Here is a 20,837-nt window from a genome sequence, read left to right as displayed (position 1 = left end):
AATATATTATTATAAAATATGTGAATGTGTTTAAGTATCAGTACATATTTTAGATTAGCTTTTTAAACTCCTAAGTATTGAATTATTGGGCCAAAAAAGTGAGTATTTTAATGTTGCTTACTTAATGTTATGAAATTGCTCTCAAGAAAGTTTATTTCAATTTAAAATTTTACTATGAGTATTAGGAAGTGCGCTTCTCATAACACACCTGCCAGCACAGTGTGTTGGTATTTTCACTTTATTCGGTCTTCACAATGACCATGTTAATGAATTTTTATTTCCATTTTATAGCTGAGGAATTGCAATATAGTTTTAAGGGAGGAGACCACCCCACATATTGTCTTATACCCAATTTCTGCCTTCAAAGAAAAAAGTAAAAACTAAAAGGCAGAAATGGAATCCACAGGCAGATAGTCCAGCTCTGCACCCTGGGCCTGGTAGTTAAAAATCAACCCCTAACCTGACTGCTTGTGTTATCTGTAGATTCCAGACATTTGGAAAAGCATCGTGAAAATCCCTGTCCTGTTCTGTTCCATTCTGATTACTGGTGCATGCAGCCCCCAGTCACATACCCCCTGCTTGCTCAATCAATCATGACCCTTTCACACAGACTTCCTTAGAGTCGCAAGCCCTTAAAAGGGCAGGAATTCCTCACTCAGGGAGCTGGGTTTTTTGGAGACGTGAGTCTGCTGATGCTCCCAGCTAAATAAAGCCCTTTCCTTCTACAACTCGGTGTCTGAGGGGTTCTTGTCTGTGGCTGTTCTGCTACAGTTTTATACCCAAGAATTAAAATGCAGTTTTTCTTGCCAAGAAAGTATGCCACTTAGAAAAGCATTTGTTGTTGTTGTTGCTGCTGTTGATTTTTTTTTTTTTTTTTTTTTTTTTGAGATGAAGTTTCACTCCTGTTGCCCAGGCTGAAGTTCAATGGCATTACCTCAGCTAACTGCAACCTCTGCCTTCTGGGTTCAAGCAATTCTCCTGCCTCCACCTCCCGAGTAGCTGGGATTACAGGCTCGCACCACCATGCCCAGCTAATTTTTTGTATTTTTAGTAGAAACGGGGTTTCCCCATGTTAGCCAGGTTGGTCTCGAACTCTTGACCTCAGGAGATCTGCCCGCCTTGACCTCCCGAAGTGCTGGGATTACAGTGTGAACCACCGCACCCAGCCTGTTGCTGTTGATTTCTAAAAATTTTACCAAGTATCTTGAATAAAATCCACCTACTTTGCAAATATTAAAGACTTATAAAATAGATAAGGGAAGCAACTGACTTACCCAGTCTAGGAGAGGCTCATTAATCCTCTGGTACTGGCCTGCCAACACAAACAGACCAAGCGTTATTTTAATCACCGTGGTAGCTCCAAATATCAAAAAGACTGGGCCCTTGTTTTTCTCCAGAAATCTTTTGTCAGTTTTAATTAACTTACCTTGATTATGATTTTTGAAAACTAAAGTGCATTTTTCTTTATTTCCCATTTTACCTGTTGGTCTTGCAAAACAGGGACAAAGAAAAAGGAGAAAAGAGAATAGAATTCAAATCAATCAGTGACTTGGAGGTAAGAAACCTCTACTGTAGCAGGTCAAAATTCTCATTACAAGAGAAAAATAATGTTAGAAGACCTCTCATAGCAATTGCTCCCGAAGTCATGAGTCAGCAGCAGCTCAGCTAATGATGAGGTTTATTTTTCCCTTCTCTTCCCCCACAAGGCACAGCATGTTGCAATTGCAATAATCTGTCCATACATCTGTCTCCTGAATAGACTATAAGTGTTCTGAGGACAGAAGTCATAGCTATTCATTCATCTATTTCTAGCGCCAGGCATAAGACCCCACATTGAACAACTGAGTTATGGACCAGGTGTTTGCTGAATGAAAACACAGCAGTTGTCTTTTCTCAGCACTCAACACTCTTATTTGGGCTTGCTTTATGAAAGATTGCCTGGGGTCATTCAGCCCACTCAGTATTCTATGTTTAAAAATTTACCCTCAGATTATGCAAAACCACTGCAGATCTTTTCATTCTTGATAAACTTTATTTTCCTAAATCGTATTGTAGTTTCTTGCTATTAGCCTGCATCGGGGAACATTAGAAACAATTTTATTTTAAATTTCTTTTTTCAAATCAAATTCTCTTTATTAGCACTTATGTGAGAAGTTTCTTTCAGGTCTTAGGAGCAGAAGCTGCATGCTTTTTAGTGACTGGTTTGCTTTGATTTAAGGATATTTCCCTTCTTCCTTTGGCTGCCGAGAAATTCAGGATAAATTTCTGAATTTCATCTAAGTATTGTAGAGGACCATGATATGATAAGCATTTCTACATCTTGTTTTGGCTTTAATATTTTCCTGTTTTTTTTGTTTTGTTTTGTTTTGTTTTTTGAGACAGAGTCTCGCTGTGTCACCCAGGCTGGAGTGCAGTGGTGCAATCTCAGCTCACCGCAACCTCTGCGTCTCGGGTTCAAGCGATTCTTGTGCCTTAGCCTCCCAAGTAGCTGGGATTACAAGAGCACACTACCACGCCCGGCTAATTTTTGTATTTTTAGTAGAAATGGGGTTTCACTATGTTGACCAGGCTACTCTCGAACTACTGACCTCAAATGATCCACCTGCCTTGGCCTCACAAAGTGCTGGGATTACAGGCATGAGACACGGTGCCTGGCCTTTTATTTTCTTAAACATTAGTTCTTTCACTCTGAATTCCCTTATCTTACCAAAATATGAAATAAAGAGTTGTTAATTGTATCAGCATGCCCAACTCTTTTGTAAGGTGTAATGTACAAATTAATGCAAATTTGGCTCAGTGGAAACACAGTTCTCTGGAATTTGCCTAGGACCAGTGCATATGGGAAGTGTTAATGAGACAGAGCTTATCTCCTTGAAATAATGAGCTGGGAGGAACAGAATCCAGCCGGCACCTGTCCCCGGTCCCAGCCCGGTCCCTGCTATCCTTTGTGGCTGGATAGCAGCTCTGGGGCACTGACACCTTCCTGACCCAGCACAATTACATCCCCACTGAGATCCCTGGCAGAGAAACCAACATGTTTTCCAGCCCTTTAGAGCAGCAATTTGTACTCTCTCATGAATCGAGTTAAATTAATAAGGTCACCCATTAAAGACCAGCTGGCCCGGAAGGAGCAAATGAGCTCAGAATTATTGGGGATCTGCTCTGGCCCTCGTTATCGAGGAAAACAACTCCACTGTCTAATTCAGGGTTCGATATAATTTCATTTTAGGAAATTGGCCTCAAGGAGTGCAGTCATGATACTGACATCTTCTTGGGGAGCTGCGGGGTTTCCTTTCTCACCGGAGGCAAGCGTTCCAGCCTGAGACTCTCCCAGATTCCCCGAATACGCTTCATGCTCCTTCTGTGTCTGCTTGTGCAGACCCTGCCTGGAGCCCCTTCTCCCTCTCACCTCCCCTTTGCTTCCCAAATGCTCATCGTCCTTTCAGATCCGATTTCCCTGCTTTTCTCTCTGACTACTCCAGGCCACGTCAGTCTCACTGAATTGTTAACGTAGGTGTTTTCTGTCTCACTCACCATGACATTTAAATACAAATAGGCAGGATCTGATTACTTTTTTGTTGTATGTTCTTTAGGGAAGGAATTGTCTTTTATCCTTCAATCTCCCTGAGTACCTATCTGTGTCATCAGTGCAGAGTTTTGAAAATGTAATTTTAAAGCATGATCCTAACACAGTGCATCAGTTCATGTCACTCGTTGCCCATGGCATACAGACCAGGTGCCCTGTGTGGCCCCCAGAGCTCAGCACAACCTGCCCCATCCTGTTCTCTGACCTCATCCCTTTCCAGCCTCTTCTCTCCTGGACCAAACTGTAGTCAGGCTATCCTGAACTCTTTTCTCTGCGAGGCCCACCTTGTGAGATTCCACATTCATTTCTGCATTGTCCACTTTTTGCAAGACTCCTACTAAGTCAGTTTAGCCAGAATCTCCCATTCGCCATGCCTGATCAGCCTCCATATCTCATCCAATCAGGGCCCTCCTCTGCCACCTTCCTCCAGTGACGTCTGATCACCTTGGCCTGCCTTCAGCAAGAATCTTTTCAGGTCAGTTTAGCCAGAAACCACCTCTGCCCCTGCTCTTTCCCTTACCCCTGAGGTTTCCATTTTGCAATTTTCCTTTCCCAGACCTTCACACTGCTCCCTTTAAGGGAGGAGACCACCCCTCATATTGTCTTATGCCCAATTTCTGCCCCCAAAGAAAGAAGTAAAAAATAAAAGAAACGAAATCCACAGGCAGACAGCCCAGTGCCACACCCTGGGCCTGGTTAAAGATAGACCCCCGAGCTAACCGGTTATGTTATCTATAGATTCCAGACATTGTATGGAAAAGCATTGTGAAAATAGGGGTCCTGTTCTGTTCGGTTCTGATTACCGGTGCATGCAGCCCCCAGTCATGTACCCGCTGCTTGCTCAATTGATTGTGACCCTCTCACGTGGACCCCCTTAGAGTTGTAAGCCCTTAAAAGGGACAGGAATTGCTCACTCGGGGAGCTCGGTTGTTGGAGACGTGAGTCTTGCCAAAGCTCCCAGCCAAATAAAGCCCTTCCTTCTTTAACTTTGTGTCTGAGGGGTTTTGTCTGTGACTTGTCCTGCTACACCTCTCCTATAAATTTCCACTTGTCTTTATTGTATTCTGAGTTGAGCCCAGTCTCTTTCATACTGCAAACACTCATTACAGTAATCCCGTACCTATCTCCATCATCTGGAATGAAGCTTGTCTCACCATTCTGCAATAAGAATCATGAAACTCTTCCTTTACCTCTTTCTCACCTCTGACTTCAGCTGCTTCAGCCAGCTTCTCCTTGAGTCTCCCAGCACACCCAGCTCACGCTACTTCAGGAGCTTGCACACACCATCCCTCTGTCTATAGCCCTCTTTTCTTGGATCTGCCCATGCCTGGATCTTTGTCCACTATCCAACTGTATCTGAAATGTCATTTCCCCTGGAGGGGGCTTCCCTGATCACTGATGTCAGGCAAAAATTAAAGAGCACCTCTCCAGCCCTGTACCTCACCACCCCTGGCACCTGGTATGGCAGTGAGAATGCTGCACACATGTGTGCACCAGGTCTGTCTCCTTTTCCTGTGGTGCTTGGCTGGTGTACATATCTCTCCTTCCCCTGCCCTGGGCAGGCGAGTGGGCATGGCATGGATCTCCCACCCCTGGGGTGTTGGCTGTGATGGAATCTAGGTTGCCCTACTTGACCTTCTATGCTCTTGATCTTGCCTCAGTGGCTGGGCAGAGACCCCAAGGCCCATGGGGATGATGGAAGCTGTTGGGTAAAAGGGAAGTGAATCACAATGACTGTTTGGAAAAAGCCTTGCTTTGATCCACATTGGATTGTGATGTGAGGAAGAAATAAACCTTTTTTATATTCCACTAACATTTGTAGTTTATTCATTGTAGATGGTAGTCCTCCCTGATTAATACTTTTTTTTTTTTTTTAAAGTTTCTCCATAGTGTCTAGGAACAAAGCTAACCAATAAATAATCTAGTTACAGACTATGGTACCTGCCTCCCCCCAGGCAGTGGCAAGACTTCAGGCTCCTGATGGCTCCTGCCACCCACGTGTAGCGGAGATGGGCATATGGTGAATGCGCAATCAATAAACAGTCAGTTGTCAAATACAGAATGCAGTACAGCAGGAACATGTCAGAACCGGGAAGCAGCGACGGAACCTTCCTCCTCCCGCGCTGAGCGAACAGAGCTTTACACTTCCCCTCATGGACCCAGATCCCCACCAAAGTGGCTCAACCAAAACCCTTCCAGGCATTCGCATCTTCCTGGACCTGAAAGAAAGATTGGCTTCTTGGGACCATTTTCTAAAAAGAGAAAGGGAGTTGCTCAGTAGATTTCACATCTGCATCCTGGGAGAGTTGTGGTTGTGTTGCGTGGATGTGTGGAGTCGTTCATCACCCACAGACACCAGACAGCTCCAGAGAACACCTGACTTCTGTGTTTCCCTCAAGGAAACATCTTTTTGCAAGAAACAATGTCCCTTTGAAAGTTATTTTTAAGAGGGAAGTGAAGATAGATATACTCAGTATAAAGCCCAGGAGAGCCTCCTGATAGCCAGAGGGCAGTTACTCCAGCCCTGTGGCTGTCCGTTGAACATCTCTTCTTGTGTCTGCAGAGGCCCAGCCAAGGATGACAGAGGTGCTTGACCAATACCCATCCAACTGAGGTCCCCTGACCATTTGCATCAGACTCACCTTGGGAGCTGAAAAAAGGAAATAAGGCAAAACCTGAGTCCCAGAGCAAACCAGTTGAATCAGTCTGTTTTTTTTTTCCTCCAGCTCCTCTGGTGACATTTATTCACCCTGAAGTTTTAGAACCACTAACCTAGAAGCTCCAGTTCCCTTCCAAAGGAAGATAGGCCATTAGGTAAATAGAGACTCTCAGATTATTTTCATTTGGAAACACTTCTGGGAGCTGAAGTCTCTGGAGGTGCAGGGCCGGTGCCTTCATCTATGCCCCCATTTAGTGGCTTTGTAGGGAAAGGGTAGCTGGTGGACCTTCAAGTGCTGTTGCCATGGGATATTCACATTCAAAGGAAATCCTGAACTGGAAGAATTCCCGGTGGGTCCCATGACGAGAATATGCTTATCTTGCATGAGAAGAGAAATAAAAATAGGAAGCCTGCAGAGGTTTAGCACTTTCTATTTCCCTAGGAAAGCAAGTCAGTTAGTAGGTTGCTTGGACGTTCTCAAGCCAGACAAGTTCCCCAAGCAAAACCAGCTTCTGGTTTCATTTCAGTTTCAAAAGAAGACTCAGGGCAGTGGGGAAGGGGAGGAGAGGCGTGGCAAAGATCAGGGTTGGCTCCAAATCTGCAGGTTGCCAGCTGGACTTAAGAATATGTGTTGAAAATTGAGGGGTCCATGAGTCCCAGCTACCTGTTACTAACTACTCTGTGGCAGAGACAGTCGTGTGTCTCCCCATATCTATTTTATCTGTCTTCTTAGGTACCAGAACCCTTTGCTGTTTAGCTGGGCTCGTGGTCACCTGGAGCTACATGTCTTCCTTGTAGCTATGCATGGCCATGAGTCCAAGCTTTGGTCAATTGAATCTAGGTGGAAAATCAAGTCACAATTTCCAGGATACTTCCTGAAGTTGTTATGCACTTTTTATTTCTCCCTTTTCTCTTCTTTCTCCATCCTGTTGCCTGGAGTACAGACATCACTATTTTAGGCTGTAAGATTAAAGCCAATACAAGGGAGGGAGCAAGAAGGCAGGAAGAACAGGGTCTCTGAGGACTTCCAGGAGCAGAGCTGCCAAAGAGCCTTGGACTGCTTACCTTGGGACTTGACTTACATAAGAAAAAATAAATAAATAAATAAACATCTCTCGTGTTTAAGCCCCATGAATTTTTTTAAGTGCCTTGCAGCCTTTGATGTTTTATCTCCTTATGGAGGTTAGTGTTTGGCAGGAACACAGCAGAGCAGCTGATCAAAGGCATGAGGAAGGCAACATGTATTTCATGGGAGCTGAGTGGAGAAGTTTTAGGCTTAAATCCTGGCCCTGTCACTCTGGAGCCATGTGACCTCAGGCAAACCCAATTGCTTATAAGCCTCAGTTAACTAGGGTTAACTTGTAGAATGGGAGTAATAGCACCTACCCCCAAACGGCTGTTTAGAAGTTTTGGTCCATAGAATTTAGGTGGGAAATCAACTCGGAATTCCCAGAGGATAACTTCTTGGCTCAGCGCCCAGTAACAAGATGCTGTGTTGTGTGTTTGTCTTTTCAAGTTTAACGTCATGACCAAATCCTTCTCAGTCAACCCAGGTTGTTAGCACTGCTTTCAGATCTATATTCAGAACTTGTTCATTTTTTAGTGCTCATTTTTAAGCAACATGTGCGACTTTTTCAGCGTTCAACTCTGTTGATATCCACCTGCTGATGCTTCACAAGGGTTCTTCAAGCTGGGGTCCCCTTCAGCTGTGAGGCACAGGGATTCAGTAGCCACTGTCATCTGGGTGGCCAGATGAAGGCCAAAGTAGAACTCTTTAAATCTTATATTTCACCATCTCTGAGTAAAGGATTATGACAGTCAGTGAGTTTTGACTATATGGCTTATAACTGGGAAGAAGAAGAAAAGAGGAAGGAAGAGGGGAATGAGAGAGAGAGAAATAGGTATAGAAAAAAATATATATGTATATACATTTATGTGCCATATAACCATGTTTTGGTCAATGATGAATCACATATATGACCGTGGTCTCATAAGATTATAATGGAGCAGAAAAATTCCTATTACTGTTATGGGAGTTATTAATAAATTATTTTAGGCAAATAGAGAGGAAAAGGGGTCCTTGGAAAATTTTTGTTTCTTTTAAAGCAGCCCCAGAAATGCTTCTTGTCTAGCAGGAAAGCCCAGGCTCTTAGAACCAGCTAGCAAATTTTGATATGCAAAGGCTAGCCATTAGAAATTAGGTCCACCCAAACTTGGTGATTCCTGCCCTCTTCTTGCCCTTGTCCCCACATGTCCCTGGCAACATGGCCAGCCCCACATATCCCCACATGTGTAGAACATCATGGTGCCTTGCATTTGCATATTAAAAGGCTAAGAGGGCCAGTTTTTTCACGGGCTACATGAATGACATGCCTGGTCAAACCAATCCCCTAAAGCCTATGCAAATCAGGCACCACCTCCTCCAGCCTCCTCATATAAGCAAACACTTTTCTGCTACACAGGGGTTTTCTCTTTGTTCAAATCCCGCTTCCCTCTGTCTCTGTATGGGGGACCTGTTTTCTTCTTCCTTCCTTCTTTCTTGCCTAATTAAACTCTCCACTCCTTAAGACCACGCCACATGTGTCCATGTCGTTTTATCCAGTTCGGCACAAGACTGAGGACCCTGGTTTCCTCCACTCATCAGATCCGTATCGTTACCTAATGATGTTGTAGCCATTAAAACATCATAGCACAAGGCATGACTCATGGACTTGTGGTGGTGACATTGGTGTAAGGAAGCCCACTTTGCTGCCAGTCATATGAAGGTCTAGCACGTACAATTATGTACAGTATGTAACACTTCATAATGATAAAATAACTATAACACTGGTTTGTTTACTATATCATACTTTTTTTTTGTTATTTTAAAGCATCCTTCCACTTATTAGAAAAAGTTAACTGTAAAACAGCCTCAGGCAGGCCCTTTGGGAGGGATTCCAGAAGAAGTCATTGTTATCCTAGGAGATGACAGCTCTATGTGTGTCATTGCCCTGGAAGATCTTCCAGTGGAACAAGATGTGGAGGCGGAAGGCAGTGATATTGATGATCCTGACGCTGTGCAGGCCTAGGCTAATGTGTGCATCTGTGTCTTAGTTTTTGGCAAAAACATTTAAAAAATAAAAAATAAAAATAAAAAAATTAAAAATAGAAAAAAACATTCTGAAATAAGGACATGAAGAAGGAAAGTATTTTTGTAAAATGGTAGAATGCCTTTGTGCTTAAGATAAGTCTTACCAGGAAAGAGTCAAAAAGTCACAAAACTTTAAACATTTAAAACTGTAAAAGTTCTGGTAACCTAAGGTTAATTTATTATTGAAGAAAATATATAGTTTAATCAAATAGCCTAAGCATAGAGATTCTAATGTCGACATGGTTTTACAGTGATGATCTAGGCCTTCTCATTCACTCACCACTCGTTCATTAACTCATCCAGAGAAATTTCCAGTCTTGCAAGCTCCCTTTATGGTAAGTGTCCTACACAGGTGTACCCCTTTTATCTTTTATGTTGTATTTCTACTGTAGTTTTTCTATGTTTAGATACACAAATTCTTACCATTGTGTTATAACTGCCTGCAATATTCAGCACAGTAACATCCTGTGCAGGATGTTTTGTTTGTAACCTACGTGCGATAGACCATGCTATACGGCCTAGGTATGTAGTAGGCTACACAATTTAGGTTTGTGTAAGTGCATTCTATGATGTGCACACAATGTTGAAATCACCTAATGATGTATTTTTCAGAATACGTCCCCATTAGTATGTGACACATGACTGTGTATGTGTGTATATATATATATGTGTGTGTGTGTATACATACATACACACACACATACACAAAAAAAGAGAGAGGAGAGAGAGAGACAGACTCAGTCATCTAGCTCTCTGGGCATTTCAGTTTATTCACTGAACAACAGTTCTTTGATCTGAAGATTATGAGCTAATAATTCGAAGCCACAAATAGTCCAAACTCACAGAAATAGCTACACAGGAAACATTTAATGGGGGTTTGAAGAACAGGCATAATGTTCTCACTAGGTGGCCCTTGGAAATTTACTTCTGTTCTCTAGTTCTTGATTTCCTCATATGCAAAATACAGTAATACAATCTCAGACTACCTGAGTCCCCAGGACCTTTAAGTTTTGTTTTCTTTTTCTTTTTCTTTTTTTTTAAATCTGTGCCCAAAGCACAGATATGAACGTATCACAAATTGGTTGAATAAATGGATGGACGAGTGGGTGAATGGTGATAGGGAAGGCAGCTGCCTCCTGTCCCATTCCTTGAGTGCCCTTAGAAATTCAAATGAAATATGGAGACATTTGTTATCTAGAGAATTGAGGACAGCTTCTTGGTGGGAAGAGTCTGGAGAGTTTTCTTCTCTCTCTCCTTTTTAACCCTCAGCCAGCAATTCTAAAGAAGAATGGCCCAGAACTACTTGAATTGGAATCATCTTGTTAAAGGTAGGGATTCCCTGGCTTTACTATATGCCTGACAAAGAGCTAAACCCCAATGTGGGCTTGAAAATACTCACTTTTAACTGTTGTGATTTTTAACGGTTGTAACTGAATTTTGAAGACAATGTTAATCCTTGGGTTTACCAATCTTGGGATGATTTGAAATCCTGGCTTGTCCCCGAGATTCAACTGTCAATTTTTTTTATTTATTTCTGTTCACGATTATTCGCAACACCCTGTGGAGAGAACCAAGAGGACGCCAGCCTCCGCTCAATTAATACAGGCATCGCAGCATCTGGAAATAGCCAGCAGGGGGCATTAGATGCTCACATATTCTATACCTGCATGTCTCCCTCGTGTCCTAAAATCCTTATTAATTTTTCTTTTACAAGTAGGGAAAATTAACCTTGAAGACTGCTTTCCTTAGAAAGACTTAAAAGTAAGATTTTCCTGGACAAAATGAAATTTCTTGTCTTTTAAATCAAATCAGCCAATATCTATCTTCAACAATGTTTTTATTATACGTGGAGGCTTAAGACAGAAGGATCCACTTTCTAAACAGGGCCATCTTTTCCAGTTACATTCTTCATTTAGGGCAAGAAGAAAAACTGAGGAGTTTATTTTATGGAAAGCGTTGCACTGTTCTCTGTGTATCAGCCTCTGAGAAGGTATTGACCTTGACAGACTGTCCCAGTTTGAATATGTGTCTGTCTTCTCCAGGCTTGGAATAGTTTCCTAAAGAATATTTTCTGATAGATTGTTTTTAGCATACAAAAACACGTGCTACTGTAGAAAATTATAAGCCACAGATACGCAAAAAAGAAGGGAATAAAAATTACTATAATGTTACCATAGCAAGACAAATCATACAAGTATACAAATATTTGATTATAGTCAAGTCACTCATACACACACACAGACACACACATAATCACACACACCACCCATCATCGATTTATAGTTTATAAATATACAATCACTCTGTGTATACTATTTTTCCCTGCTTTTTCACAAAATCACATGCTACCAACACATCCATGACAATGAATATGCTTCAACATCGTCATTTTAATGACTCCTTAGTATTTTCTCACATGAACGCCCTCTCCTGCTTTCAAATGATCCCATCGTCAAAAATCAGAAACAACTTGAAGTATCTGGGAATGTTATCAAACCACCGTGGCGCACAGTCTGTTTTGTAAATCGTCGTGCGTATCTTAATTAGGTAAGGTCTGCTGTGCTTTAGTAGACATTTGTTGTGGTTCATAAGTATGCCTAGGCCGATTCATAAGTATGCATAGGTCTGCTGGGCTGTTATTTCTTTTCTTTTGTTTCTGAGACGGAGTCTTGCTCTGTCACCCAGAGCATCCAGGCTGGTGTGCAGTGGGGCAATCTCGGCTCACTGCAACCTCCACCTCTGGGGTTCAAGTGATTCTCCTGCCTCAGCCTCCCGAGTAGCTGGGACTACAGGTGACCACCACCATGCCCAGCTAATGTTTGTATTTTTAGTAGAGATGGGGTTTCACCATATTGGCCAGGCTGGTCTCGAACTCCTGACCTTGTGATCCGCCTGCCTTGGCCTCCCAAAGTGCTGGAATGACAGGCGTGAGCCACTGCGCCTGGTCTGGGCTATTATTGTGAACAGACTGGGAAGGTCATGATTTGCTGCTAAGTGTTTCTGGTAAGGTGTAGGTTCGAGTGTGTATGAGCAGGCCTGGGCCACTTTATCTCAATGGACTTTTGTGGGGTTTCGATTTGTTTTGTTTTTCCTGCTGGTGTCTCTAGATTGTTTTTAAGAAATGGAGTGCCCATCTGTCCATTTCTGTCTGTCTTAACCAAGTTGGGGAGCAAGATGGGAGGAAGAGGGTACAAGTAGGTGGAGCTGGCCGCTCTATTTTACCTGTGTGCTTTATGATTCGCCAGTTGCCAAGCACATCAGACAAGCCACTTCATTCCCAGGTATGCCACCCCGTTACAATATTCTCTACCCTCCAGGATTCCAGTGCAGGATGGGAGGGGTGAGGGGTGCCTTTGATACTAAAGACCCCAACACAATTTGATATTATCTACCTTGAGAGAACACAACCTTGGTGAGGCCTGACCGGGAAGTTGAATGAAAACATTTTCTGTAGAGGGATTAAGGCTGGGTGCTCTCTGCCTATGTGAACTCACATTTCTCGCTTTCACTTTTGCTTTTTGCCCAGTTCTCCTGGCTGCTGGGTGGGACATGCTGAGGGCTGGTTATGCACTCCAACATGCGGTATGATGAAAGTTTCAAATGCCTTTGCCGAGTACATAACTCCTTAGGACTCCATCACTTCTTTGCGTGCTTCCTCTGGACAACGTCTCCGTTTTTCTGCCTCGTTCCAGTCATTCTATCTAGACACCAGCTTTCTAGGGAAGTTCTATGGAACTTTCCCTGAAATAATAACCTTCCCCGATGAATAGTGCATACTTTTACTTAAGCTTTAATGGGCTCCTGTTGAGTGCCTAGTACCAGAAAAGAGGCTATGAAGAGAGATACAGGAGAAGCATCAAAGATGGCTTTTGAACCATTCATTCTTTCCACTCATGTTTTGGGGTAACTAATTATATAGAATTTAGTTGAATGAATATTAGCGAGTTGCCATAAGACTGGCACTGAGCTAGACTTACACCCATTGCACAGATGAAGGAACTCAGGCTCAGAAAGATCTGTGCTCCGTGCAAAGCTGCACAGCTAAGTAGAGAGCCAGGATTCCCATCCATCCAGCCAGTTTCCAAAGCTTGCGAGAGTCACAGATCAGGCTGTACCCTGGGGCAACTGGAAGGAATGGCAGTGGCTAATCTCACTTCGAATAGGCCATAGTTTTATTGAAATAAAAACAAAAAAGAATGGAAGTAACAGCCCAACAGACTCATGCTGACATTCCCATCACTTAGCTGATAGAGAGCCCCGACTCACCTGTTGCACTATTGCAGTGAGGCCATGACCTAGGGAAGAAAAGAGAACCAAGTTAAGTGTCCATTGCTGCACTTCCACCGATCCCCTGCGTACGAACAGGCAGTCATCAAACATCATTGTACAAGTCAGCCTCTGAAGCTGCTTTACGTATGTACTATTACAGACCTGAAGTCACATATTATTCTATCATACACAGAAATAATGTATAGATTTCTATTTTCTAGAAAACAACATGTAGAAGAAAATAAAAATGGACACTATGGGTTATATTTTGGTTATTCTCATGTACGTAGCTATATACATACCTGAAGATGTATGCATGCATTTAAACACATATAGGCATTGTCAAATCAAGCTTCGCCCAAAGTTGCCTCCTTACATATTTTAAGTTCTGCCTAAAGATTTCTCTATACATCATGAACTATAAAAAGTGGAGGTGTAAACAGACAATAGCCTATCGTTGTGGCAATCACTGAGTTTTAGCCAGTCAGATGTAGCCAACTGTTGGAACTGTGTTCACATCAGGCAAATGCCGAGCTGTAACCAATCTAGCTGTTTCTGTACCTCACTTCCATTTTCTATACATCATTCTCCTTTTTCTGTCCATAAACCTTCTTCCACCACATGGCTGCACTGGAGTCTCTGAGCCTCCTCTGGCTGGGAAGGCCACCCGATTCTCAAACCATTCGTTGGTCAATTAAGCTCCTTTAAATTTCATTCGGCTGAAGTTTTTCTTTTATCCGTATCAATACAAAAGAGCCCAGCATGGTGGCACACACCTGCAGTCCCAGCTCCTCAGGAGGCTGGGGTGGGAGGATCACTTGAGCCCAGGAGTTCACATCCAACCTGGGCAACATAGCAAGATCTCTTGAAAAAATAATAATATAAAAGAACGTGTAGGATTTTGATGTTACAAATATATTCTATATCTTCAAATGTTATTCAAAAACAAGGTGTTGATTATCTACCTCAGTGGTTCTCAACCATTTTGGCATCAGGGACCAGTTTCCTGGAAGACGGTATTTCCACAGACGGGGTTTGGGGATGGTTTCAGGATGAAGGGAAGAAATTGTTCTATCTCAGATCATCATGTATTAGTAGGATTCTCACAAGGAGTGTGAACCTAGATCCCTCCCAGGGGCAGTTCATGGAAGGGTTTGCGCTCCTATGAGAATGTAATGCCGCTGCTGATCTGATGGGAAACGGAGCTCAGGCGATAATGCTCAGTTGTCCACTGCCCACCTACTACGGTGTGACCCAGGTCCTAACACACCACAGACCAGTACTGGTTTGGGACCCAGGGGTTGGGAACCCCTGATCTACATGATATTTTAAGGGGCATTTAGGTTCTTGCTAGTTCTAACTTTGTAAAATGATGTTGCCATGTGTATTTAGCATTTAAACCTCATCTCTGAATCTTTCTTTTTTTTTTTTTTTTGAGACATAGTCTCTGTCACCAGACTGGAGTGCAGTGGCACGATCTCACGTCCCGGGTTCAAGCAATTCTCCTGCCTCAGCCTCCTGAGTAGCTGGGACTACAGGTGTGTGCTACCAGGCCAGGCTAATTTTTGTATTTTTAGTAGAGACAGGGTTTCACAATGTTGGCCAGGACGCTCTCGATCTCTTGACCTCGTGATCCACCCACCTTGGCCTCCCACAGTGCTGGGATTACAGGCTTGAGCCACCATGCCTGGCTTCGATCTTTCTATAGAGAGATGTTATCAAGCACAATGAAGGGGTCAAATAACGTGAACACTCTCGGCCCCTTGTTGCATATTACTCAGAAGCTTTCTGGATGAGCTGCGCCAATTAATAATAATTTATATTCTTATGCATGTAGTGTGAAGAGCTCGTCTCACTGGGTCTCACCACCATTAAATCCATACCTTATAACCACTTTGCCTACATGGCACTTGATTCCTCATTTTACCCATTTCATTTCCTTGATGACTAGTGAGATTGAATTTCTTTTTTCCCAAAAGGTTTTGGGCCATTTATGTGTCTTCTTTGGTAAGTTATCTGTACATGTCTTTGCCTATTTTTTTTCTTCTTTTTTTTTGAGACAGAGTGTCGCTCTGTTGCCCAGGCTGGAGTGCAATGACACAATCTTGGCTCACTGCCACCTCCACCTCCCACGTTGGGCTAATTTTTTGTATTTTTAGTAGAGACGGGGTTTCATCAGGTTGGCCTGGCTGGTCTCGAACTCCTAACCTCAGATGATCTGCCCGCCTCGGCCTCCCAAAGTGCTGGGATTACAGGTGTGAGCCACTGCGCCTGGCCTCATTTTCTGACAAGGTCTTTGCACAGCCACAATCCAACCATTGGATGGGATCCTTTTGGAAACACTTTTTCCCTAGGTTTTGGGCTTTTCTGACAAGCCCCGAGGCAGTGGAAGGCTCCTGAGGACGCTGCTTCCGTGAGCTGACTTGTTTGTGCCTTTAATAATCCCAGGCCTTTGCATTACACCTTTCCTCCAAGGCACTCAAAGTGCGTCACAGGAGCAATTAATTGAACATCGCAACACACGCCAGGTGTAAATATTTATGAGGTCTCTTCGGTGTCTGGGACGTTGGGCACAGAATAGTGAAGCAGTAAGACGTTTGTAACCAGGAGACCACGGTCTGTGACTTGAGTCTGACTTCAGCGTACCTTACTGCCTTCTGTTCACCATTTTAAACCCCAAAACGAAATAACCCGTGGGCTCGCTCTTACCGCCTCAAATTTACAGAATAGGAAATGGGGTATTCAGAGGGCTCTACAACTTGCCCAATCCACAGAGCCTCTAAGACTGAGGGATTTGACACCAGCCTATCCGCCTCCCCGGTTCCTACTGTCTCCATTACCCCAGGCCTATAGGAAACGGCAAGTCCTGCTTAGGAGGCACCGTGCAGCTGCGACCTCAGAGCCCTTGTGGTTAACAGTTGGCGCCCTTTCAAGCTGCCGGAGGTTCTGCAGAAATGAACAGTAAATCAGCCAGTGAGGAGCAAATCATTTATCGGAGGCCTGAGTGCTTTCTCTTGACACTTTAAACATATGGCCTCTTCTCTGGTATCTCGGTCTTTGATTAAGGCCTCAAAAGGCGCCCAGGACTTGCAACTCATGACACGGGAAATGGAAATGATATGTTTTTGTGACTGTGTACAGGGAGCTTAATGTAAGCGTAAAAAGCCGTCCCGTTGATCAGAGGCAGAGCCTCCAGCGCAGGCGGCTGGAGCTCGGGAATTTCTAATAAAAGGCAAACTGTTTCTGAGATTCCAGAAGGAACTTTGACTTCTAAATTAGGGTTCTCGTTATCTTCCAACCCTGGCCTTACCTGGATTTTAGAATCAAAGACAAACTGGCGCTAAAAAGCATGTTGGAGAGAATGTCGTCCAGTTCGTTAGCTTTTTAAATGGGAGAACTGGGGTCTAGAGTGGCTACCGGATTGTTCCTAGTCTCAGACACTTGGAGGCAGAACTGAAGCCTTCTGACATCTAAAAAGAGTGGCACCAAACAGAAAATAAAATAACCCGTATTTGTAAGCACCTGTTTGGGCACTGAGATAGGTTCAACTCTGGCTGGTAGGCAGTTTTTTTTTTTATGGTCTGTTCAACCCATTTACATTCATTTTCACAATTTTTAGAATGTTCCTATTTACTTATTATTTTTAACATACAAAAAGCTGTACATAGTTAATGTGTACAACTAGATGACTTGATGAGTTTGGATATAAGTATATACTTGTGAATGGATAAGTGTTACATGATACTGCTTTTATGATACCTCTAAAATAGTCAAACTCATAGAGGCAGAGTGGAAGGGTGGTTGCCAAGGGCTGGGCGGAGGACAAAATGAGGAGATATTAGTCAAAGGGTACAAAGCTTTGGTTAGACAAGATAAATAAGTCCTCAAGATATACTGGACAGCATAGTGCCTACGCCTAACGGTACCATATCACATAATTGCATTTTTGCTAAGGGAGTAAATCTTATATTAATTGTTCTTGACATGCACACACTTAATCATAATAGTAAGTAAAGAGGGTGGGAGGAAACTTTTGGAGGTGATGGGTAAGTTTAAGGCATAGACTTAGGCTGTTAGGCATTTGCAGCTCCACTTTGCAGATTGCAACTAAAACTTAGACGAGTTCAGCAACGTGCCTGAAGTGGCACAAGCAATCGGCAGGGCTGGGATTTGTCCGACTCCCTCCAAATCCCTTCTTATTTACAAGCCTATGGCAGCAACGTAGACCGCAGAGTTCTCTTGTCTGGGAGCTTCCTCCCAATTGTCAAAGCTGTCTGAAAGTGGCTTATCTGATCCACTCTGCCTCTCAGTGGGGCTCCAGAGTAATGGTGCTCATTCATATGTCACATCCTCCGGGATTATGCACCCTGGGGCTCTCCGTGCGTCAGTGCAAGCCAAGTGAATTAGCAGAGGAAGCATCAGCCAAACAGGGAATGGTGTTGTTATTCCAGCTGAGCCTGCTGCTGTGAGCCAGAGAGCTGCAGAAACAAAGCGGGGAGGGAAAAGAGGAAGGCTGGGACCAGCCGCCTAGGGTCCGGGAGGGAGGGGATCAGGGGAGGTGGCCCGAACACCATAGTTTTGTCTAGATGGATTGTGGACATTGTCTTGACACAAGCAACGGATGAGCTATCTGAAAGGACTCCTGTGTTAACACTCTGCAACTTGACAGCCCAGGGTGATTAATGAAAGGAACTGCTAGCAAACTTCATGGAGATTTGATGTACTCTATCTGTGCTCAGGCAAGGCCCATGTGTTAGCAAGCTGCCTTTTGCCAGGGAATTACAAGGATGCACCCCGGCTGCCTTTTGTCAACAGCATCCATAACACGGCCACGTGCAAGCGGGCCACAGCTGGATGGTGTTATAAGTTGGCATCCACCCTTCTGCCTTCCCTATCTCTGTTCCCCTCCACAGCTGGGCCTAAAGAAAGCAATTTTTCCTTCCTCTCTATTTCCGGTGTGTATAAGCAGGTGTCAACACTGTCACAAGAAAGTGTGTGGCACAGGAAATGAACAAGGCTGACCTTTCGAGGTCTGTGTTTTTTAATATTTAAAGCTCATTACAAATACAGATTTTAAATTCTGGATTATTTTCAATTTGTAATACTTTTAAATAATTTAATACTTCTCATAATTTTTAATTTTTAAGGGCTGCTAAAGTAAACTCCTTCTCCTCTTCCACTTTTTTCTCTCCTGCTGCCCAGCAGAACTGGCTGTGATGAAGTAGACAGGGCGTGCTTGCCTTCTGCTTATCCATGGGAACAGAGTTTGGATGGTGTGTTATTCCAGTCCCATAGAGAGGGATTTGGTTCTGTCTCCAGGGTCAAGCTCCTGGCATGGAGATGAATCTTTCTTTGCCTCCTCGAGTGTGGTATGCAGTCCTTTGGGTCTCCCCAGGCACCGACTACTAGTCCAGAATTCAGCAGCAAAACCCTTGGGAAATGATAAGGGTGATTTCACACTGCCAGCCTTCTCTCTCTCTCCCAAACCTCTGAAATTAACTGGTTCAGCTCCACATCTCATTTTAAGTTCGTCGCCTGAAATTAGAAAGCGACTCTAGAATAAGACTCTCTAATTTTTGAAAGACAATTTGTACTTCTAAGAGTTACTCATTTTAAATATAATCTAGATAAAAACAAGGAAGGATGGAAAGTTTCTGCATTCATCACCTTCTTCCCTCTAGTTGAATGTCTGCACTGCATCTGGAACTGGGCACTGTAGAAAGATGATTTCACTCAAACCTCATAGCAGTTCTTGGTAGAAAGCATCTTTATCTCAATTTTAGGGCCACTGTAAAATATCACTAGTGCCAAAAGGGACATTCAACACCATAAATGAACCCTTTAATTTTGCAGATGGATTAGCTGAGGTTAGCCCCCTTGGGAGTCCCACCGAGCCTGTCTGATGATACATCTCTCCCCTTTGTCTCCACCACTCAAAGGTGGAGCGTTTGCATCATGGAGCTGTGGGGACTATGGTTTGGAAATGCAGTGTGCTCAGAGAGTAGGGAATCTGGAGGGATGAATGAGCAAAGCCTCATCCTAGAGGTCGTGTGGAGGTTTGCAAGAGTGAAGAATGCTTAGAACTGTGTCTCACAGAGGTAACATAGGAACACACAGCATTGATTTGAGAGAGAAGGAGTGGACTCTATAATATTTCAGGGAATAGGTAGTGATGGCCTGGACAGACTGTTTTTCTTGTTTCCCATGTGGCCACCGATGCCCTCTTCTCCTTACCTGGGCACATTCCTGGTACCTATGTAATGGAACTCACACTGACATAACTAGAACAGAATGCGACTGGAATTCTCAGACTGCCTACCCTGAACCTCTGGCTTCTAAAAGGGAGGCCTGGTGCCTAATATGGTGCCTGGAGCATGTGCACACCAACATGGTGCTGACTGGGTAAGAGTGAGTGAATGCATAAGTGAATGAATGCCACAGGCGCATGTAGAGGGAAGCATAGAAAAGAGGGCATCCCAAAGCGAGATGGGCCAAAGATACACTGCAGATCATGTCTGGGTCTATACGCTGACCTGTCCTATCCCGACAAGGCCAGATGGAGTGCCTAGCATGTAGTAGGAACCTATTCCATGTGTGTGCACAAGTGCCACTTAAATTCCCCTGGAATCGCTTGTACATTTTCAAGATTAGAGATTGGAGAGTCCCTCTCAATCCAGATGAAATTCACCCCGAGATGGAAGCAGGCCAAGGCTCATTTTAAATAAGTGAATCCACGGGTTCATTCTTTCTAGAAGGCATTCCTGATTGGTTTCAAGAATTCTCCTCTTACCTATTTTATTTTTATAAGAAATATTTGGGGCATTCAATTCCCTGAAGGGGACCTGGGGAAAACGCTGGAAGTGTTTGGTGCCGCTCAGAACTCTCATCAAGCTCATGCCCCCAAGACCCTCCTGGCTGAGTGAGGCTCCCACCTCCTCAGAACCTGCCCTGCCAGGGCCTGTCTGGTCTCCTCCCTCCTCTGAGACACTGTGGCACTTCTTGCTCGAATCATGCATTTAGTAAATCTAGAAGATGACATTTAATTATTAGTTTATTATTTAAATCTCATATTGTAAAACTTTACTTGTGTTTTTTTCCTTTCCTCAATTTTACTTTAAGTTCTTTGAGGGCAGAAAACATGTCTGTATAAGCTATAGTCCTGTGCCTATAAGCTATAATGCTCCCAACGCATA

General features: G+C 43.6%; 1 protein-coding gene across 4 annotated transcripts in view; it reads right to left on the bottom strand.

Annotated features, from left to right (window-relative positions):
- Positions 1-20,837, bottom strand: part of CLNK (cytokine dependent hematopoietic cell linker) — a 244,451-nt gene that overhangs the window by 82,913 nt on the left and 140,701 nt on the right. For all 4 annotated transcript variants that reach the window (XM_021938294.2, XM_021938297.2, XM_021938295.2 and 1 more), the window contains 2 exons: positions 13,642-13,670; positions 1,275-1,312 (listed from right to left, as the gene is read on the bottom strand). In XM_021938294.2, the coding sequence (XP_021793986.2) occupies positions 1,275-1,312; positions 13,642-13,670 (67 nt within the window). The remainder of the gene's footprint in view (positions 1-1,274; positions 1,313-13,641; positions 13,671-20,837) is intronic.

Source organism: Papio anubis, chromosome 3, assembly GCF_008728515.1.
Source record: "Papio anubis isolate 15944 chromosome 3, Panubis1.0, whole genome shotgun sequence".
Classification (NCBI taxonomy): domain Eukaryota; kingdom Metazoa; phylum Chordata; class Mammalia; order Primates; family Cercopithecidae; genus Papio; species Papio anubis.
This window is presented reverse-complemented; position numbering and strand designations above follow the sequence as displayed.